The 19180-nt window shown below is 40.3% G+C and overlaps 1 protein-coding gene across 4 annotated transcripts in view; it reads left to right on the top strand.

Moving 5' to 3' along the window:
• The window catches only part of OCA2 (OCA2 melanosomal transmembrane protein), a 317417-nt gene that overhangs the window by 125396 nt on the left and 172841 nt on the right, over positions 1-19180 (top strand). For all 4 annotated transcript variants that reach the window (XM_044932081.1, XM_044932080.1, XM_025272557.2 and 1 more), the window contains one exon: positions 16004-16136. In XM_044932081.1, coding sequence (XP_044788016.1) covers positions 16004-16136 — 133 coding nt within the window. The remainder of the gene's footprint in view (positions 1-16003; positions 16137-19180) is intronic.

Genomic DNA, 19180 nt, shown 5'->3' with positions numbered 1-19180 from the left:
TTTATTAGGTTTGATTTATGACCCAAGATGTGGTCTATCCTGGAGAATGTTCCCTGCACACTTAAGAAGGTATATTCTTCTGCATTTGGATGGAATGTCCTGAAGATATCGATGAGATCTATCTCATATAATGTATCATTTAAGATTTGTGCTTCCTTATTAATTTTCTGTTTTGATGATCTGTCCATTGGTGTGAGTGGGGTGTTAAAGTCTCCTACTATTATTGTGTTACTGTCTCCATTTAGTCTGTTAGTATTTGTCTTATGTATTGGGTTTTCCTATGTTGGGTGCATATATATTTACAACTGTTATGTCTGCCTCTTGGATTGATCCCTTGATCATTATGTAGTGTCCTTTCTTTTTTTTTTTTCCTCATTATTTCTTTTTTTTAAAATTATTTTATTTTATTATTATTTTTATTTATTTATTTTATTTTTTAACTTTACAATATTGTATTGGTTTTGCCATATATTTTATTTTTTAACTTTACAATCATGTAGTGTCCTTTCTTATCTCTTGTAATAGTCTTTATTTTAAGGTCTATTTTGTCTGATATGAAGATTACTACTCCAGCTTTCTTTTGCTTCCCATTTGCATGCAATATATTTTTCCAGCCTCTCACATTCAGTCTATATGTGTCTTTAGGTCTGAAGTGGGTTTCTTGTAGACAGCATATATATGGGTCTTGTTTTTGTATCTATTCATCCAGTCTGTGTCTTTTGATTGGAGCATTTAATACATTTACATTTAAAGTAATTATTGATATATATGTTCCTATTACCATTTTCTTAATTGTTTGGGGTTGATTTTGTAGATCTTTTTCTTCTCTTGTATTTCTTGACTATTAAGTCCCTTTAACATTTGTTGTAAAGCTGGTTTGGTGGTAGTGAATTCTCTTAACTTTTGCTTGTCTGAAAACTTTTGCTTGTCTGAAATACCATCAATTTTGAATGAGATCCTTGCTGGGTACAGTCAAAACATAAAAACAAGTCAAAACAGAAGGATAATAAATGTTTTTCTTGAGTCACTGCTGTCAGAGTCCTTTCCCTTGCTGGGAATCACAGTCCACCTCACCTCCCCAGGATGCCCTTCAACATTGTTCTGATCTCTGTACCAGCTCTGGGGGCAGCTTAGATTCTAATCTGGTCCTACTCCTGTGTGTTCTCTCCTCCAATGTCCACAGCTATCAGAACTAGTGCATTTTCTTTTGTGGGAGCTCTCAGTGACCTTTTATATATTCCACATGCACAGAGTCTTCCTAGTTAACTGTGTGGATTTAGTTTGCTGCTTGTATAGCTGGTGGGAAAGTTTTGGGTCTTCTTCGTTAGCCAGCTTGCCCCTGGATTTCAATTGTGGTTTTATTTCTACCTCTACATGTGGGTCCTCCACTGGGGTTTGCTCCCAAGGCTGCCCTGGAGGACTTGGGTTTGCCCCTGTGAGGGTCAGGTGTGGAGGTCGTGCAGCTGCTTGGATTGCAGGAGTTCTGACAGCACGGTACTCAGGGGAGTTACCAGCTAGGGTGGCAGGAAATATAGTTCTCTAGAAGGGTATGGCCACCAGTCTTGGCCAATGGCTTCAGTATTCTTGCCTGAAGAACCCCTTCTCTGACAGGGAAACCTGGAAGGTCACAGTCTACCGGGTCACAGAGTCCGGACACGACTGAAGTGACCCTGTGTGCATAGATGCAAGACTTTTTTTTTTTTTTTTTGCTGTGACAGCTCTGCCCCAGTGAGTGTTGAATGTGAAGATGTTGCAGCTTCTTGGCTTGTGGGGACCCCGGCAGTGCCAAGTGTGCAGAGACATGGACTGCCTCCGATGCAGAAGTTATGGCCCTGTTAGAGTCTTTTTTTGACCTTCTTTTAGCTGGTGATCAGAACACCTCTTTGGCCAATCTTTCTCCATAGCTCCGCATGTTCAGACACTTAGAGGGCTCCCTTGCCTGGGGTCCTTCTCTGTTGTTTGGTGCATCAGGCACATAGAGACGCCCCCCAGGTGGGGTCCTGCTCTGTAGATCAGTGTGTCATGCACTTAAAGGGGCACCCTGGGTGGGGTCCTAATCTGTAGTTCAGTGCATCAGGCATTTGATGAGCCAGTCTCTCTGTTGTTCAGCTAGTGATGCTGGCATGTGGGGAGAGAGGCTATGGTGATGGCTCCACCCCCTACATGACTGAGCAGTATTGCCTTGCTTCCATGGCTGCCTGGCTTTCCTCCACAGGCATTTCCCACCACAGTCTCTTCCCTCACATCCCCTCGATCTTTCTCTCCATAGTCAACAGCAGCCCTCACCCTAGGATTGCTCCACAACCCCTAAACTCCAGTCCCAGCCACTGTGCCTTCCAGGGTCCTGGGTCCCTGTCCAGGGTATGTAGGGCTGAGGCAGGGACTGTTGGATTCTCATTCCATTTAGGCTGCCACAGATCAGCTGTTTCCCTGTCAGCCTTAAATGTTTCTCCTCTGACTCAGACAATTGCCCTGATGTGGAGATTGAACCCCTGCTTCAGTTCCCCCACCTTCTGAGGGCAGGTCCAGTTCTACTGAACACTCCTGTTTTCCCCCCTAGTTCCTTCGTCCTACTGAGTTTTGCATGGCTCTATATATTCTTTTCCACTGGTCAGGTACTCCTGTCTGGTCTCAGCTGGTGTTCTGCATGCACTTCTGTGTCTGAGGGGTATTCCTGAGGTATCCATGGAGAGAGATATACTTCACGTTCACCTACTCCTCCGCCATTTTGTTCCCCTACATTAGTTTTAATGTAAGACTCTAGACATAATTCAACATTAAAAAAACTAAGATCATGGCATCCAGTCCCATCACTTCATGGCAAATAGATAGGGAAACAATAGAAACAGTGACAGAGCTTATTTTCTTGGGCTCCAAAATCACAGAGGGCAGTGACTGCAGCCACAAATTTAAAAGACACTTACTCCTTGGAAGAAAAGCTATGACAAACCTAGACAGTTTTTTAAAAAGTAGAGACATTACTTTGCTGACAAAGATCCATCTAGTCAAAGCTATGATTTTTCTAGTAGTCAGGTATGAATGTGAGAGTTGGACCATAAAGAAGTCTGAGCACCAAAGAATTGATGTGTTTGAACTGTGGTGTTGGAGAAGACTCTTGAGAGTCCCCTGGACTGCAAGGAGATCCAACCAGTCAATAAGATTCTAACAGAAATCAACACTGAATATTCATTTGATTGACTGATGCTGAAGCTGAGGCTCCAATACTTTGACCACCTCATGCAAAGAGCTGATTCACTGGAAAAGACCCTGATGCAGGGAAAGATTGAAGGCAAGAGGAGAAAGATATGGCAGAGGATGAAATGGTTGGTTGATAATCACCGACTCAATTCACATGAGCAAACTCTGGGATATGGTGAAGGACATGGAAGCTTGGTGTGCTGCACTCCATGGGACTGCAAAGAGTTGGACATGACTGAGCAACAGAACAACAAGAACTAGGCATAATGTCTCTCTTGGACTCAAATTGAGCTAACTCTACATTCTTTTAAACCTCTTCCTAGAGTCCTAGATCTGAATGCTCTGACTAATCTGTGGGATGTTACCCAAATAGGGCCTGGGTCCTGGGCCTTTACCAAGTCACATAGAAAGATGAAGGGAAAGAGCAGTCTGTTAGACTATTCCCACATTCTTCCATGGTATTCTGACATGGTGTTGTGAATATCCAGGGTTTAAACCTAACAGTAAGGGAGAAAGGTAAGGTTTTGTAAAAACACCTAAAGGGCGCTGGAGGTGAGCACCCTCTCTGATTGCACTAAAGCTAAGCCTTGGCTCCTTACCCAGCTTTGTGCCAAAATGACATCCCCTGGGGACATGGATTTAGGGCTGTCCTGTTTTATTAAAGATGACATTCCTTGACTTCCCCTCAGTGACTTTCCCTCCTTTTTTTGGGTTAAACTATATCTTTCAGTGGAGAAGGCGATGGCATCCCACTCCAGTACTCTTGCCTGGAAAATCCCATGGACGGCAGAACCTGGCAGGCTGCAGTCCGAGAGATCGCTAAGATTTGGACATGATTGAGCGACTTCCGTTTCACTTTTCACTTTCACACATTGGAGAAGGAAATGGCAACCCACTCCAGTGTTCTTGCCTGGAGAATCCCAGGGATGGGGGAGCCTGGTGGGCTGCCGTCTATGGGGTCGCACTGAGTCGGACATGACTGAAGTGGCTTAGCAGCAGCAGCAGCAGCATATCTTTCAGAAAAGGTATCTAATTAATATCTTTTTTGTGGATAACCAAGAGTGGTTGTAATTCATTTTATAGTAGTTCAGAGATAAGGGAATATTTATTTACATGGAGTGAACTTCGCTGAGCTTCCCTGGTGGCTCAGATGGTAAAGAATCTGCCTGCAATGCAGGAGACCCAGGTTCAATCCCTGCATCAGGGAAGATTCCCTGGAGAAGAGAATGGCTACCCACTCCATTATTCTTGCCTGGAGAATTCCATGAACAGTGGAACCTAGAAGGGGTCAGGTTCCTCTGACCCTACAGTATATGGGGTCATAAAGAGTTGGACATGACTGAGCAACTAACATTTTTCACTACTTATGTGTAGCCACAAATGAAAACATACTTCCAGGGAGTGTATTTAGCAGAGATTAACATATAAATTCTCATTATCAATAATGACAGCACAGCTATACATTTGAATCACATGATGGGCACAGTTATTTGGTATTAATAGGTTCATTACTGGAATAGGAAGAATGATTATCAAAATAAAATTTGAAGTTAATTTAAAATATTCACATAGAAATTTTATACTTAATGTGTAATTCAGAGTAATAATTGAAAAACAGTACTAAGCTGGAGAAAGTGCTGAAGGGCTGGAAACAAGATGGTGGAGGGGGAGGACTTGTGCATAGCTCCTCTCACAAAAACACCATAATCGCAACTAACTGATAACCAAGAGTGGTTGTAATTCATTTTATAGTAGTTCAGAGATAAGGGAATATTTATTTACATGGAGTGAGCTTCGCTGAGCTTCCCTGGTGGCTCCTAGCAAAACAGACTGGAATGTACCAAAAAAGATATTCTACATCCAAAGACAAAGAAGAAGCCACAGTGAAACAGTAGGAGGGGTGCAATCATGATAAAATCAAAGCCTATACCCACTCGGTGGGCAATCCACAAACCAGAAAACAATTGTATTGCAGAGGTGTTCCCACAGGAGTGAGAGTTCTGAGCTCCATGTCAGGCTTCACAGCCTGGGATCCTGGCATCAGGGCAAGGATCTCCCAGAGCCTTTGGCTGTAAAAGCCAGTAAGACTTGATGACAGGAACCCCACAGGACTGGGAGAAATAGAAACTCCTTTCTTGGAGGACACACACAAGGTCTTGTGTGCACTGGGACCCAGGGAAAAGCCGTGACTAAATAGAAGCCTGGGCCAGAACTACCTCCTTGTCTTGGAGGGTCTCCTGGGGAGGCAGGGGGCAGCTGTGATTCACTGTGGGAACAAAGACACTGGTGGTAGAGGTACCGTGGAGTGCTCATTGGCCTGAGCTCTCCTGGAGGTCACCAAGTCACCAAGACCTGGCACCACCCAACATCCCGTAGGCTGTACTGCTAGGCCACTTCAAGCCAAACAACCAGTAACACAGGAATATAGCCCCACCCATCATCAGACAAGCTACTTAAAATCTTCCTAAGCTACATATAGCCATCTCTAAACATTCTACTTCTATCTATAAAATAGAAACAGACTCACAGACATAGAGATCAGACTTGTGGTTGTCAAAGGGGTGGGGAAGGAGAGTATATATATGTATATATATATATAATGAGTATATATATATATATACACATATATATGTATATATATATATATAACCGAGTCACTTTGTTGTACAGCAGAGATTGGCACAGCATTGTAAATCAACTGCATTTCAAAGTAAAAATAAAAAAGTAAACATACCCTTGACATGGCCCTACTCACCAGAGGGACAAGACCCAGCTCCATCTGTCAGTGGGCAGGCACCAGTCCCTTCCACCAGGAAGTCTGCACAAGCCTCTCAAGTCAGGCTTACCCACCAAGAAGGGAGGCACCAAAAGCAAGAGGAGCTGCAACCCTGCAGCCTTTGGAATAGAAAGTGCAATCACATAAAGTTACACAAAATGAGATAGCAAAGGAGTGTATTTCAGGTGAACAAGAAAAAAACCCCAGAAGAATAACTAAGTGAAGTAGAGATAAGCAATCTACCCCATGAAGTATTCAGAATAATGATAGTAAAGATGATCCAGAATCTTGGAAAAATAATGCAGGTATGGATTGAGAAGATATAAGAAATGTTTAACAAAGAGCTAGGAGATATAAAGAATAAACAAACAGATATAAACAATGCAATAACTGAAGTGAAAAATACACTATAAGGAATCCTTAGCAGAATAAGTGAAACAGAAGAACAGATAAGTGAGCTAGAAGACAGAATGGTTGAAATACTGCCACAGACTAGAATAAAGAAAAAAGAATGAAAACAAATGAGAACAGTTTAAGAGACCTCTGGGGCAATGTTAAATGTTGCATTACAGGGGGTCCCAGAAGGGGAAGAGAGAGAGAGAAAGGACCTGAGGAAATATTTGAAAAGATATTGATAATAGCTGGAAATGTCTCTAACATGGGAAGGAAATAGTCACCCAAGATCAGGCACTCAGAGAAGCCCAGGCAGGATAAACCCAAGGAGGAACATGCCGAGATGCATATTACTCAAACTGACAAAAATTAAAGACAAAAAGAAAATACTAAAAGCAACAAGGGAAAAGCAACAAATAACATACAAAGGAATCCCCATAAGGTAATGAAGTGATTTTTCAGCAGAAACTTTTGAGGCCAGAAGGGAGAGGCATGTTATATTAATATTTTAAGTGATGAAAGGGAAAAGCCTACAGTCAAGAATATGCAGCAAGGCTCTCTTTCAGATTTGACAGAGAAATTAAAACTTTACAGACAAGCAAATGCTAAGAGAATTTAAAAGCACCAAATCAGCTTTACAACAAATGTGAAAGAAGTCTCTAAGAAGAAAAGGAAAAGGTACAACTAGAAACAAGAAAATTATGAATGGAAAAGTTCACCAGTAAAGGCAAACAAACAGCAAAGGTAGGAAATCATCCACACACAAATATATCAAAACCAGCTACTGTGAGAAGAGAGTACAAATGCAGGATATAGGAAATGCATTTGAAATGAAAAGACCAACAACTTAAAATAATCTTGAATATATATAGACTGTGATATCAAAACCTCATAACTACAAACCAAATATACACAATAGATATATGACAAAAAAGAAAAAAGAATCCAAACACAACACTAAAGTTAGCCATTAGGTCATAAGAGAAGAGAGCAAAAGAGGAAGGGAAGAAAAAAGACTTATAAAAACAAATCCAAAACAATTAAAATGACAATAAAAATATATGTTGATAATTGCTTCATTGTAAATAGATTAAATGCTTCAACCAGAAGACATCCACCCATAGAATAGATGCAAAATAAGACCCATATATAGACCCATATATATGCTGTCTATAAGAGGCCCACTTCAGATCTAGGGAGGCATAAAAAATGAAAGTGAAGGGATGGAAAATGTATACCATGTAAATTGAAATAAAAAGAAACCTCAAGTAAATATTCATATCAGACAAAATAAAGACCTGTTACCAGAGACAAAAAGGACACTACATAATAATCAAAGGATCAATCCAAGAAAATAGTGTAACAGTTGTAACTATGTATACACCTAGCATAGGAGCATCTCAGTATATAAGGCAAATTTTGTTGTTCAGTCGCTAAGTCGTGTTTGACTCTTTGCAACACCATGGACTGCAGCACGTCAGCCTTCCCTGTCCTTCACTATCTCCTGGAGTTTCATGTGCATTGAGTTGGTAATGCTATCTAACCATCTTATCCTCTGTCATCCCTTCACTCTTCCCCAGCATCAGGCTCTTTTCCAGTTTGTTGGCTCTTCACATCAACTTCAGCAGTAGTCCTTCCAATGAGTAATCCAGAGTCAGAGTATTGCTGAAGTTGATTGGCACTTCAACTTCAGCGCTTCAGTTGAAGGAGCTTCAACTTCAGCAAAAGTCCTTCCAATGAATATTCAGGGTTGATTTTCTTTAGAATTGACTGGTTTAATCTCCTTGCAGTCCAAGGGACTCTCAATAGTCTTCTCCACAGTTGGAACCACGTTTGGACCACATGTGGAAAGCATCAATTCTTTGGCTCTCAGCCTTATTTATAGCTCAACTCTCACATCTCTACATGACTACTGGAAAAAACCATGGCTTTGACTACATGGATATATGTTAGCAAAGTGATATCTTGCTTTTTAATATGCTGCCTTGCTTGGTTTATCATAATGTTCCTTCCAAGGAGCAAGCATTTTTTAATTTCAAGGCTGTAGTCACTGTCCACAGTGATTTTGGAGCACAAGAAAATAAAATCTATCATTGTTTCCACTTTCCCCCCATCTATTTGCCATGGGACAGGCCAGGATCTTAGTTTTTTTTTTTTTTTTTTTTTTTTTTTTTTTTTTAATGTTGAGTTTCAAGCCAGCTTTTTCACTCTCCTTCACCCTCATCAAGAGGCTCTTTAGTTCCTTTTCACTTTCTGCCTTTAGAATGGTATCATATGCATATCTGAGGTTGTTGATAGTTCCCCTGGCAGTCTTGATTCCAGCTTGTGATTCAACCAGCCTGGTTTTGTGTGATGTACTCTGTGTAGATGTTGAATAAGCAGGGTGACAATATACAGCCTTGATGTCCTCCTTTCCCAATTTGGAACCAGTCTGTCGTTCCATGTCTGGTTCTAACTGTTGCTTCTTGACCCACATACATGTTTCTCAGAAGACAGGTAAGGTGGTCTGGTATTCTCATCTTTTTAAGAATTTTCAGTTTGTTGTGATCCTCATAGTCAAAGGTTTTAGCATAGTCAATGAAGCAGAAGTAGATTTTTTATGGAACTCCCTTGCTTTCTCCATGATCCAATAAATGTTGGCAATTTGATCTCTGGTTCCTCTGCCTCTTTGAAATGCAGCTTGTACATCTGGAAGTTCAAAGTTCATGTACTGTTGAAGTATAGATTGAAGGATTTTGAGCATAACCTAGCTAGCATGTGAAATGGGTATAATTATACAGTAGTTTGAACATTCTTTGACATGCCCTTCTTTGGGATTGGAATGAAAACTGACCTTTTCCATCCTTTTCGTGGCCACCATGGAGTTTTCCAAATTTGCTGATATATTGCATGCAGCACTTTAATAGCATAATCTTTTAGGATTTTAAATAGCTCAGCTGGAATTCCATCACCTCCACTGGCTTTGTTTGTAGTAATGTTTCCTAAGGCCCACTTGACTTCACACTCCAAGATGTCTGGCTCTAGGTGAGTGACCACATCTTTGTGTCTATCCAAGTCATTAAGACCTTTTTTTTTGTATAAGGCAAATACATAAAAGGATAAGCCATAAAGGCAAAGCCATAAAAGGAGAAATTGACAGTAACACAAAAATAGTGGGGAGTTTTAACACCCCATTTTTATCAATGGACAGATCATCCAGATAGAAAATAAGTAAGGAAACAGTTTTTATATGACCCACTAGACCAGTTGGACTTAATTGATATTTTTAGAGCATTCCATCCAAAAGCAGCAGAATATACATTCGTCTCAAGTGCACATGGAACATTCTCCAGGATAGATCACATTTGGGTCACAAATCAATCCTTGGCAAATTTAAGAAAATTGAAATCATATCAAGCATCTTTTCCAACTTCAAGCTATGAGGTTATAAATCAACTACAAGAAAAAACTGAAAAAATCACGAGCACATGGGGGCTAAAAATGTGCTACTAAACAACCAATGGATCACTGAAGATATCAAAGAGGAAAGGGAAAAAAAATGCCTTGAGACATGAAAATGAAAACGCAGTGATCCAAAATCTGTGGAACACAGCAAAGACAGTTCAAAGAGGGAAGTTTATAGCAATACAACCTTACCTCAGGAAACAAGAAAAATCTGTTAAACCACCTAAACAACATAACCTGTCCCTTATATCTAAAGCAATTAGAGAAAGAACAAACAAAATCCAGTGTTAGTAGCAGGAGAGAAATCATAAAGATCAAAGCAGAAGTAAATGAAATATAGACAAAGAAAATAATAGAAAAGGTCAATGAAACTAAAAGCTGGTTCTTTGAAAAGGTAAACAAAATTGATAAACCTTTAGCCAGACTCATTAAGAAAAGTTGGGATAGGGCTCAAATCAACAAAATCAGAAATGAAGAAAGAAAAGTTATAAACGACACCACAGAAATACAAAGGATAAGAGACTACTACAAGTAACTGTATGCCAATAAAATGAATAAAGTAAAAGAAATGGATAAATTCTTAGGTATAATTTTCCAAGACTGAATGTGGAAGAAATAAAAAAATATGAATAGACCAATCATAAGTATTGGGATTGAAGCTACGATTTAAAAAATCCCAACTAATAAAAGTCCAGGACCAGAAGACTTCATAGGCAAATTCTACCAAACACATAAAGACTTAATACCTATTCTTCTGAAACTCTTCAAAAAAATTGCAGAAGGAACACTGGAACTCATTCTGTGAGGCCACTATCACTCTGATACTAAAACTAGACACACACAGAAGTCGCTCAGTCGTGTCCGACTCTTTGCGACCCCATGGATTGTAGCCCACCAGGCTCCTTGGTCCATGGGATTTTCCAGGCATGAATACTGGAGTGGGTTGCCGTTTCCTTCTCCAACCTAGACAGCATATTGAAAAGCATATTCCTTTGCTGACAAAGATCCATCTAGTCAAATCTATGGTTTTTCCAGTAGTCATATATGGATGTGAGAGTTGGACTACAAAGAAAGCTGAACACCAAAGAATTGATGCTTTTGAACTGTGGTGTTGGAGAAGACTCTTGAGAGTCCCTTGGACTGCAAGGAGATCAAACCAGTGAATCCTAAAGGGAATCATTCCTGAATATTCATTGGAAGGACTCATGCTGAAACTTGAAGCTGCAAGCCACTAGATGTGAAGAACTAACTCACTGGAAAAGACCCTAATGTTGGGAAAGAGTGAAGGCAGGAGGAGAAAGGGACAACAGAGGATGAGATGGTTGTATGACATCACCGACTTGATGGACATTAGTTTAAGGATGCTCCAGGAGTCGGCGATGGACAGGGAAGCCTGGCATGCTACAGTCCATGGTTTCACAAAGGGTTGGACATGACTGAGGGACTGAACTGAACTGATAGGTGGGAATGTAAATTGGTACAGCCACTATAGAGAACAGTATGGAAGTTCTTTAAAAAAACTAAAAATAATACTACCATAAGATCCAACAATCCCACTCATTGGCATATGTCTGGAGACAACCATAATTTGAAAAGATACATGAACCATAATGTTCAAGACAGTAGTATTTCCAACATTAAGACATGGAACCAACCTAATGTTCATGGTTAATGGATAAAGAAAATGTGGTACATACATACAATAGAAATTTACTTAGCCATATAAAGAAATAGTGCCATTTGCAGCAACATGGATGGACCTAGACATTATCTTACAAAGTGAAGTAAATCAGAGAAAGATAAATATATGATATCACTTATATGTAGAATCTAAAAAAGTATATAAATGAACTTATTTACAAAACAGAAATATACTTGCAGACATAAAAAACTAATTTATGGCTACCAAAGGGATAAAGGGAGGAGGAGGGATAAATTAGGAGTTTGGGATTAACAGAAACACGCTAGTATATACCAAATAGGTAATCAACAATGACTTACTGTATAGCACAGAAAACTCTACTCAGTATTCTGTAATAACCTACAGGGGAAGAGAATCTGACAAAGTATAGATTTAGGTATATGTATAAGTGAATCACTTTGCTGTACAGTTGAAACTAACACAACCTTGTAAAAGAGCTATATTCCAATATAAAATAAAAATTAAGGAACAAAACAAAAATCACTACTAGGCCTCATAAGAGTCAAGAAATCACATCTGACAAATCTCTGCTTTCTCTGTGTAAGAATTAGTCAGAAATTACAGGAAGTTGTGAGGAAAATTATTCCAAGTCACCCTTTGCACTCTGCTCACTCATGGATCTCTTGGGATGGGTCCCATTTGCAGAATTTCTAGTACTGAATAGGCAGATGGGCAGATCTCCAGTGTCCACTGGTTCTTTCTTGGCGTAGGCACAAGTCTACAGTGCTACAGGGTCCCATGTGCAATGACACATTGCCCTTTCATCTCCCAACTGACTGGTGGGGAGATAGTCCTCCTTTGTTGGTTACACTTGCTCCTTTTTTCCTGTTCTAGGGAGACTCCCCACTAATGAACATGATTATTCAAACACCTTTTAAACAGCACTGGAAGAGTTTCTTTAGGAGAGCCATTTTAACCCATCACAGGAAGGTGACCCAGATATGTGTGCATTAAAACATTCTTCAGGTCTTTTCCACCAGGCTCCCAGACCCTGCGCCACTGGGATCTTCTTCCTGGCTCTGCCACCAGCCTACTGTGCCAGTGGAGTGCTCTTCTGCTCCTCCATCCACTGACCTCCTCCATCCAGAACTTCGATGGTGTTGGTCTCTGCTCATTCCCATCCTGTCTCTTTTGTAAGTTCTTAGTCTCCTTTGTGAGTTTTCTGTTTCCACACATCTTCAACATCTATGGATTTTGGGGTTCTGCTTTTTTGACTTTTTTCCCTGTTAGGTGAGCATTTTCTAGTGGAGCTTATGCCCTTAGTGGCTTTTGCTGTTACCTGAATGCTAGGATTGCCCAACTCTGTCTCTGCCAGAGTCTCACCTTCCTCAGATCATGTGTGCCAGTGCACTAGCCTTCACATACTTGATGGATCCCTCACACTGTAAATTCTCTACCTGGATCACATCCATTCTGCAGTGCTGGGGTCATCTCCTTGCTGGGTCTCCAGACATGTTTCTATCTTCAAATTACACCATGATATTTAGTAAAACATCCAGTAGTTTTACTTTAGACACTTAAAGAGAATTTCTTTGAAGTAATTGTATCAGTGGGGTTCAAACCCAAATTGTTTCTTGAATTACCCTACTACAATCCAGTTGACTGTTTTGACTTTCCCAAAGCTAGCCTGAAAGCTTCATCCCTAGAAAATGGAATTGGTGGGCCAGGAGCTAGATATCTCTTAAATGTATGTAGTTTACTAGGCTCTGAATGCTCCAATCTGATTCTGAGGGATCCTTGATTATTTTATATGCCTCATCATTTGACCACTTACTCTATCAAATGAGGACATTGTGGAAAATTAAGAAGAAAGCAGCTTAGTGTAGTCAAAATGAAAACAGTACAAAATGAGGCTGAGAGGGAAGGGAAGAAACAGAACCACTACTTTGCAAGAAAGGGCTGCATTTAAGTACTGCACTGATGTAAGTATGACAGTAAGTAGTTTTGTTACTGAGTACATTAAAGAGACAAGTTTAGTAAATTGTAGAGCCATGTAAAAACAGCAAGGACGCCCTGACACATGCACCGAACAAGCTAAAAAACACATATGTAGCCTATTGTGCATTGCACCTGCCTGTGTTTTTTCTTGAAATTTTCAGTTTGGATTTTTCCATTCTATATTGTTCTTAAAAAATCTACTTGTTACAATTCTAGAAGCAACCAAATACTTCTTTTCAAAACTGTGTTATTTTTGCTGTGGAGGCCTTTCCAAGACCCTTTTGTCTTTTTCTTTCTCCTCATTTCACCCTTTTCATCTGATTTTTCCTTCAACTGCGCCATCATGTCTAATGGGAGAAAAATTAACAGTTTTTTTACAGATATTCTTCACTATCCAAAAATAGAGCTTTCCCATATAAACTGTCAGAAGTCAAAATGGCATAGAGTGAGAAAACAATCATTTGTTTTCCTAAAAGCAAAAATCCTCTTCAGATTTCTTCCTTAGTGAAAACAGGTACTAATGTAGGTCTTTTGTAAAAGCAAAGTGGCATAAAGTGAAATTTCAAAAAGTGGGGAACACCTGTATTGTGTTCCAAAGGGACCCATAATTATTCAGGATATAAGAACTTTGGCCTTCACGAGCTCCTCCCTTCAAAAAATATTAATTACATTTCATGACTGAATTCATACACAAGAAATACATTAATATATTTTAAGCTATCTTCTTTCCTGTTTTGTTCCTGATTTTAAAACAAATGAAATGATTTTCATTTAAAAAGTGTTTTGGACCTCTTAAAAAAAAGATATTTGGGGCATGCATTCTAAAGACACAACATCCACGGTGATACCCTCAGAAACGCAATGAATTCTAATTGCCATTAAAAGCATGCCATGAGTCCCAGCTCTTCACAGATTTCCCTGCTATCTGTATATGATCAGCCCCACATAATTCCATCTGTCATTCAGATGCTATTTTCAAGGGCAACCACTGGATGTGCAGATAAACTGCAAGAGATTAAGAACTTCAGATCATTGTACACTGGCAAGCCTAAATTTTCACACAACTTACTCATGGTTGTAAGTTGTGATAATGGTTTCTAAGTTGTGTTTTATCTTTAGCAATGTTATAAATGGTTTCAGGTCAAATATAAAGTAAATTTTAATAAACAATAATTTGGTGTTCAGTGTCTGACTCTTTGAGACTCCATGAACTATAGCATGCTAGGCTTCCCTGTCCTTCACCATCTCCTGGAGTTTGCCCAAACAAATGTCCATTGAGTCAGTGATGCTACCCAGCCATCTCATCCTCTGTTGCCCCCTTCTCCTCTTGCCCTCAATATTTCCTAGCAACAATAATTAATATTGAATTCACTCCTTCCAACTCAGGCCTTTAGAAGATGACCTTCCTGACTGCTGCCTTGGGAATGGTCTCTCAAGTTTATCACTAGTGTCCCTGGGACCTACTTTCTTTACACCCTGTTCACCCCACTGGTCCTGCCTGGGAATCTCCCCCAATGTTCTGTGCCTCTGACCCTGTTTTGTGGATCAGTGGTCCAGGAGTTCCTGCCAGTGAGAAACTGGTTCTTGTAGCCCAGTTCATGGGGACAAAACCCTCATCTGTCCTGCAAGGGTCTCAGAGGGTGTCACACGTATTTGCTGAATGTTTAAGCACAGTGAAAACAAAAGGAAAAAACTGACCAATATTTTTGCTGACTTATTCCCTTACAAATCAACCTAGTGGAGATTTCATCCAACAACAAAAATATCCTCAGCAGCTGACTGTGGAAAAGAGCCCAGAGACAGGCAAAGGAATTGTGAGGGGAAGGAGAGGGCTCCTGCCTGGGACCCTTGAGGCTGGTTGGGACAGCCTGGGGTTCTTCAGTCCTGATGGCCACTAGGTGACCTGTGGAGGACTGTGCTTTCCGGGCATGGCGATGCTCTTTCGTATCGATAGCAGTGACTTAAATGAAGTGTTTAAGAAAATGGAGTTTACCTTCAAATAGATGAATATTGCCTCATAGTCTTTTTTTTTTTCTTTTAAATTGAAGTATAGTTCATTTACAACATTGTGTAAGTTCCAGGTGTATAGCAAGATGATTCAGTTATATATACATATATATTGCTTCAGGTTCTTTTGCCTTATAAGTTATCATAAAATACCAAGCATAGTTCCTGGTGTTATAACAATAAGTTCTTGTTGGTCATCTATTTTATATATAGCAGTGATAGCTTTATGTTTTGTCTCCCTCAGTCCTGTTTCACCAGATCCCAAGGGACATGTCAGTATAGTGGTGAAGTAGAACCAGCTAAGGTTGGGATAAGATGTGATGACCTGTTTTTGTTTCCTTCCAAGGTTGCTTGTCATTCAGGTAATAATTGGTTTTTTATTATGAAAGAAACAAATCTTGAATGTTTGCAAAACTGCAGTGAAGAGTACCTGTTCTGTGGGCTTTGTGTAGGTTCCCCAGCCCTTGATCTCCGACTTCCCTGGGCTCTGCCATGAGGTTGTGCCTGTGCTGCCTGTGGTTTCACGTCTCTTTTCCTGTTTCCAGGGTCTGGACTTCGCTGGGTTTACAGCACACATGTTTGCTGGGATTTGCTTCGTTCTCTTGTTCTCCTTTCCACTCCTCAGACTCCTTTACTGGAACAAAAAGCTCTATAACAAGGAACCCAGTGAGATTGTTGGTGAGTAGAAGCACCTCCTCATACAGCTTCAGAGTTTACTAACACAATATTATTTTTTTCTGGGGGAGGTTGCCACAAAAAGGCAGGAGGGTAATGCCATGTAGAATACCAGGGAAGTATCCATCATTGGGATGCTGCACACTAGGATGTCCCTGTCTGCCTCCTTGTAGGCAGTGCACTTGCAGGGGCTTTAAATCCATGAACTGTGCCTCTTTAGTTTTCTATAGAATGAAATGTGGTTACATGTAGGCAGCAATGTCCACTGGATACAGTTTGCATGTCATGATAGCATCGAACCACCTGTATTTAATACAAATAGCAGAGCATATTGACTGTAGTCTGTATTTTTGAACCACTCTGTTGCTTCATGTCTGGTTCTAACTGTTGCATTTTGTGCTGCATATGGGCTTCTCAGAAGGCAGGTAAGGTGGTCTGGTATTCTCATCTCTTTAAGAATATTTCACAGTTGTGATCCACACAGTCAAAGGCCTTATTGTAGTCAATGAAGCAGAAGTAGATGTTATTTTGAAATTTTTCTAAATCCAGCTTGTACATCTGGAAGTTCTCGTTTCATGTACTGCCGAAGCCTAGCTTGAAGGATTTTGAGCATAATCTTGCTAGCATGTGAAATAAGTACAATCAATTCCCATTTCTATATAAATGGCTGGGAATCTAAATGTGTTCTCACCAGCCTTCCTGCTCATCAGATGGTGACTTTACACGGCAGATCTGCCTTTCTTTCCTGGGTGACTTTTGTGTTCAGAATTTAACTGTTTTTGTTCTAACTAGGAAAATGTCATATATACCTTCTCAAGTCATCTATATAAAACCAGCTTGTTCCTAGTAGAATTGAATCACCCACCTCTACCAGATAAATGGAACGATAAGCAGAAATTTCTATTCTAGACAGTATTTATTGATTGCACAAAAATTGGAGTGCCCTTGTAGATAAAAAAGTGGTACTTTAAATGCAAGCAATCAACAGGGATTTCCGGGCAGCCTCTTGGCCTAGCGCTTAGTGAAGGCTGTATAGGTGCAAGACAAGTGGGCAGCTTATGTAGACATAGAAATGGGCCTCACCAAAGAAGCCCAAAACTGTGGTGGGTGGTCCAGTATGGGGGCTGGAGGGAAGGAAGGAGACACAGGCACAGACGCTGGGGGCCAAATGGAATAGTCTTTTTGGCTGCTTCCTGGGCCATGGAAGATTCCTGCCATGTAACATAGTTTACTTCATTTAGGAAGAATGTGTTTCCTTAATAACATTGATAATTACTCACCCTGGTGGTTTGCAGAGCAGAATATGTGATTTTCTTGAGGAAAAAGAACATATTCATATTCATGGCTTCCCAGATGGTGCCAGTGGTAAAGAATCCACCTGCCACAACAGGAGACCCAAGTGACATGGATTCAATTCCTGGATCAGGAAGATTCTCTGGCTTAGGAAATGGCAACCCATTCCAGTATTCTTGCCTGGAAAATTCCATGGACAGAGGAGCCTGGTGGACTACAGTCTATAGATTCGCAAAGAGTCGGACACGTCTGAGCGACTGAGCATGCACACACATTCATGTTAACATGACATTCTTCCTATGTGTGTCTGTGTCCACATTTCCCCGTTTGTGAGGACACCAGTCATCTTGGATTTGGGGCCATCCTAATGACTTCACCTTAACTAATTATATCTGCAGTGACCCTATTTCCAAAAAAGATCACATTCTGAGGTACTAGAGGTTAGGACTTCAACACATGAATTTCAGGGGGACACAATTCAACCCATAGCAATCAGTAAGAGGTATTTAAAATGTTGTATCATCAACAAGTATATGTAAAGTGGGGTAACTTAATATGTAGCTTTAGTTTTCTAATGGAAAGGGTCATACCAATGGAGAGCTAGGGAAACTAATCAATCACAATGGCTAATCTGTCTTTAGAAGCTTGTGTGTGCATAGTTGCACCTCCTTCCTCCCCAGTATCCCTCCACCTTGCTGGTGATCAGAATTACTAAAAAATAATTGTTATATATACAGATTATCAGGCCCACCCCCAGGAAATCTGTGGTGTGAATAAACTCTTCTGGAAAGTCTTATCTTGAGATTAACTTGGACATACTGATTTAGAAACATAGAAAACAAATCTGTGTATTTATTCCTTTACTCATCATGAATAAGGAGCTGAGGGAAGCTTCGAGGGAAGTGGGATATAATGATTGGAATATGGATAATGCTGGGACCATATGGTAAGGGCAACACAGGCTGTACATCAGCACACAGTGAACTGCGCAGATCCAGAGCAATTGCTCTGAGCCTCTATTGGGTATAGGGATCTCTGATTTTTAATTGCTTGGTATAACTACAGATTCCTAAGCCTAATCCCAGAGATTTGGGTTCAGCAGGTCTGTGATGAGTCCAAAACATGTCAGAATATCTTGGCTATGCTACAGCTTGAATATTCTTTGGCATGGCCTTTCTTTGGGACTGGAATGAAAACTGACCTTTTCCAGTCCTGTGGTCACTGCTGAATTTTCCAAATTTGCTGGCTTATTGAGTGCAGCACTTTAACAACATTATCTTTTAGGATTTGAAATAGCTCAACTGGAATTCCATCACCTCCATTAGCTTGGTTCATAATGATGCTTCCTAAGGCCCACTTGACTTCGCATTCCAAGATGTCTGGCTCTAGTTGAGTGATCACACCATTGTGGTTATCTGGGTCATGAAGCTCTTTTTTGTATAGTTCTTCTGTGTATTCTCTTCACCTCTTAATATCTTCTGCCTCTGTTAGTTTCTGTCCTTTATTGTGCTCTTCTTTGCATGAAATGTTCCCTTGGTATCTCTAATTTTCTTGAAGAGGTCTCTAGTCTTTCCCATTCTATTGTTTTCCTCTTCTTCTTTGCATTGATCACTGAGGAAGGCTTTCTTATCTTTCCTTGCTATTCTTTGGAACTCTGCATTCGAATGAGTATATCTTTCCTTTTCTCCTTTGTCTTTCACTTCTTTTCTTTTCTCAGCTATTTGTAAGGCCTCCTCAGACAACCATTTTGCCTT

Source organism: Bubalus bubalis, chromosome 2 (assembly GCF_019923935.1).
Source record: "Bubalus bubalis isolate 160015118507 breed Murrah chromosome 2, NDDB_SH_1, whole genome shotgun sequence".
NCBI lineage: Eukaryota > Metazoa > Chordata > Mammalia > Artiodactyla > Bovidae > Bubalus > Bubalus bubalis.
The sequence above is the reverse complement of the archived record's forward strand: the minus strand, read 5'-3'. Positions and strand labels throughout refer to the sequence as shown.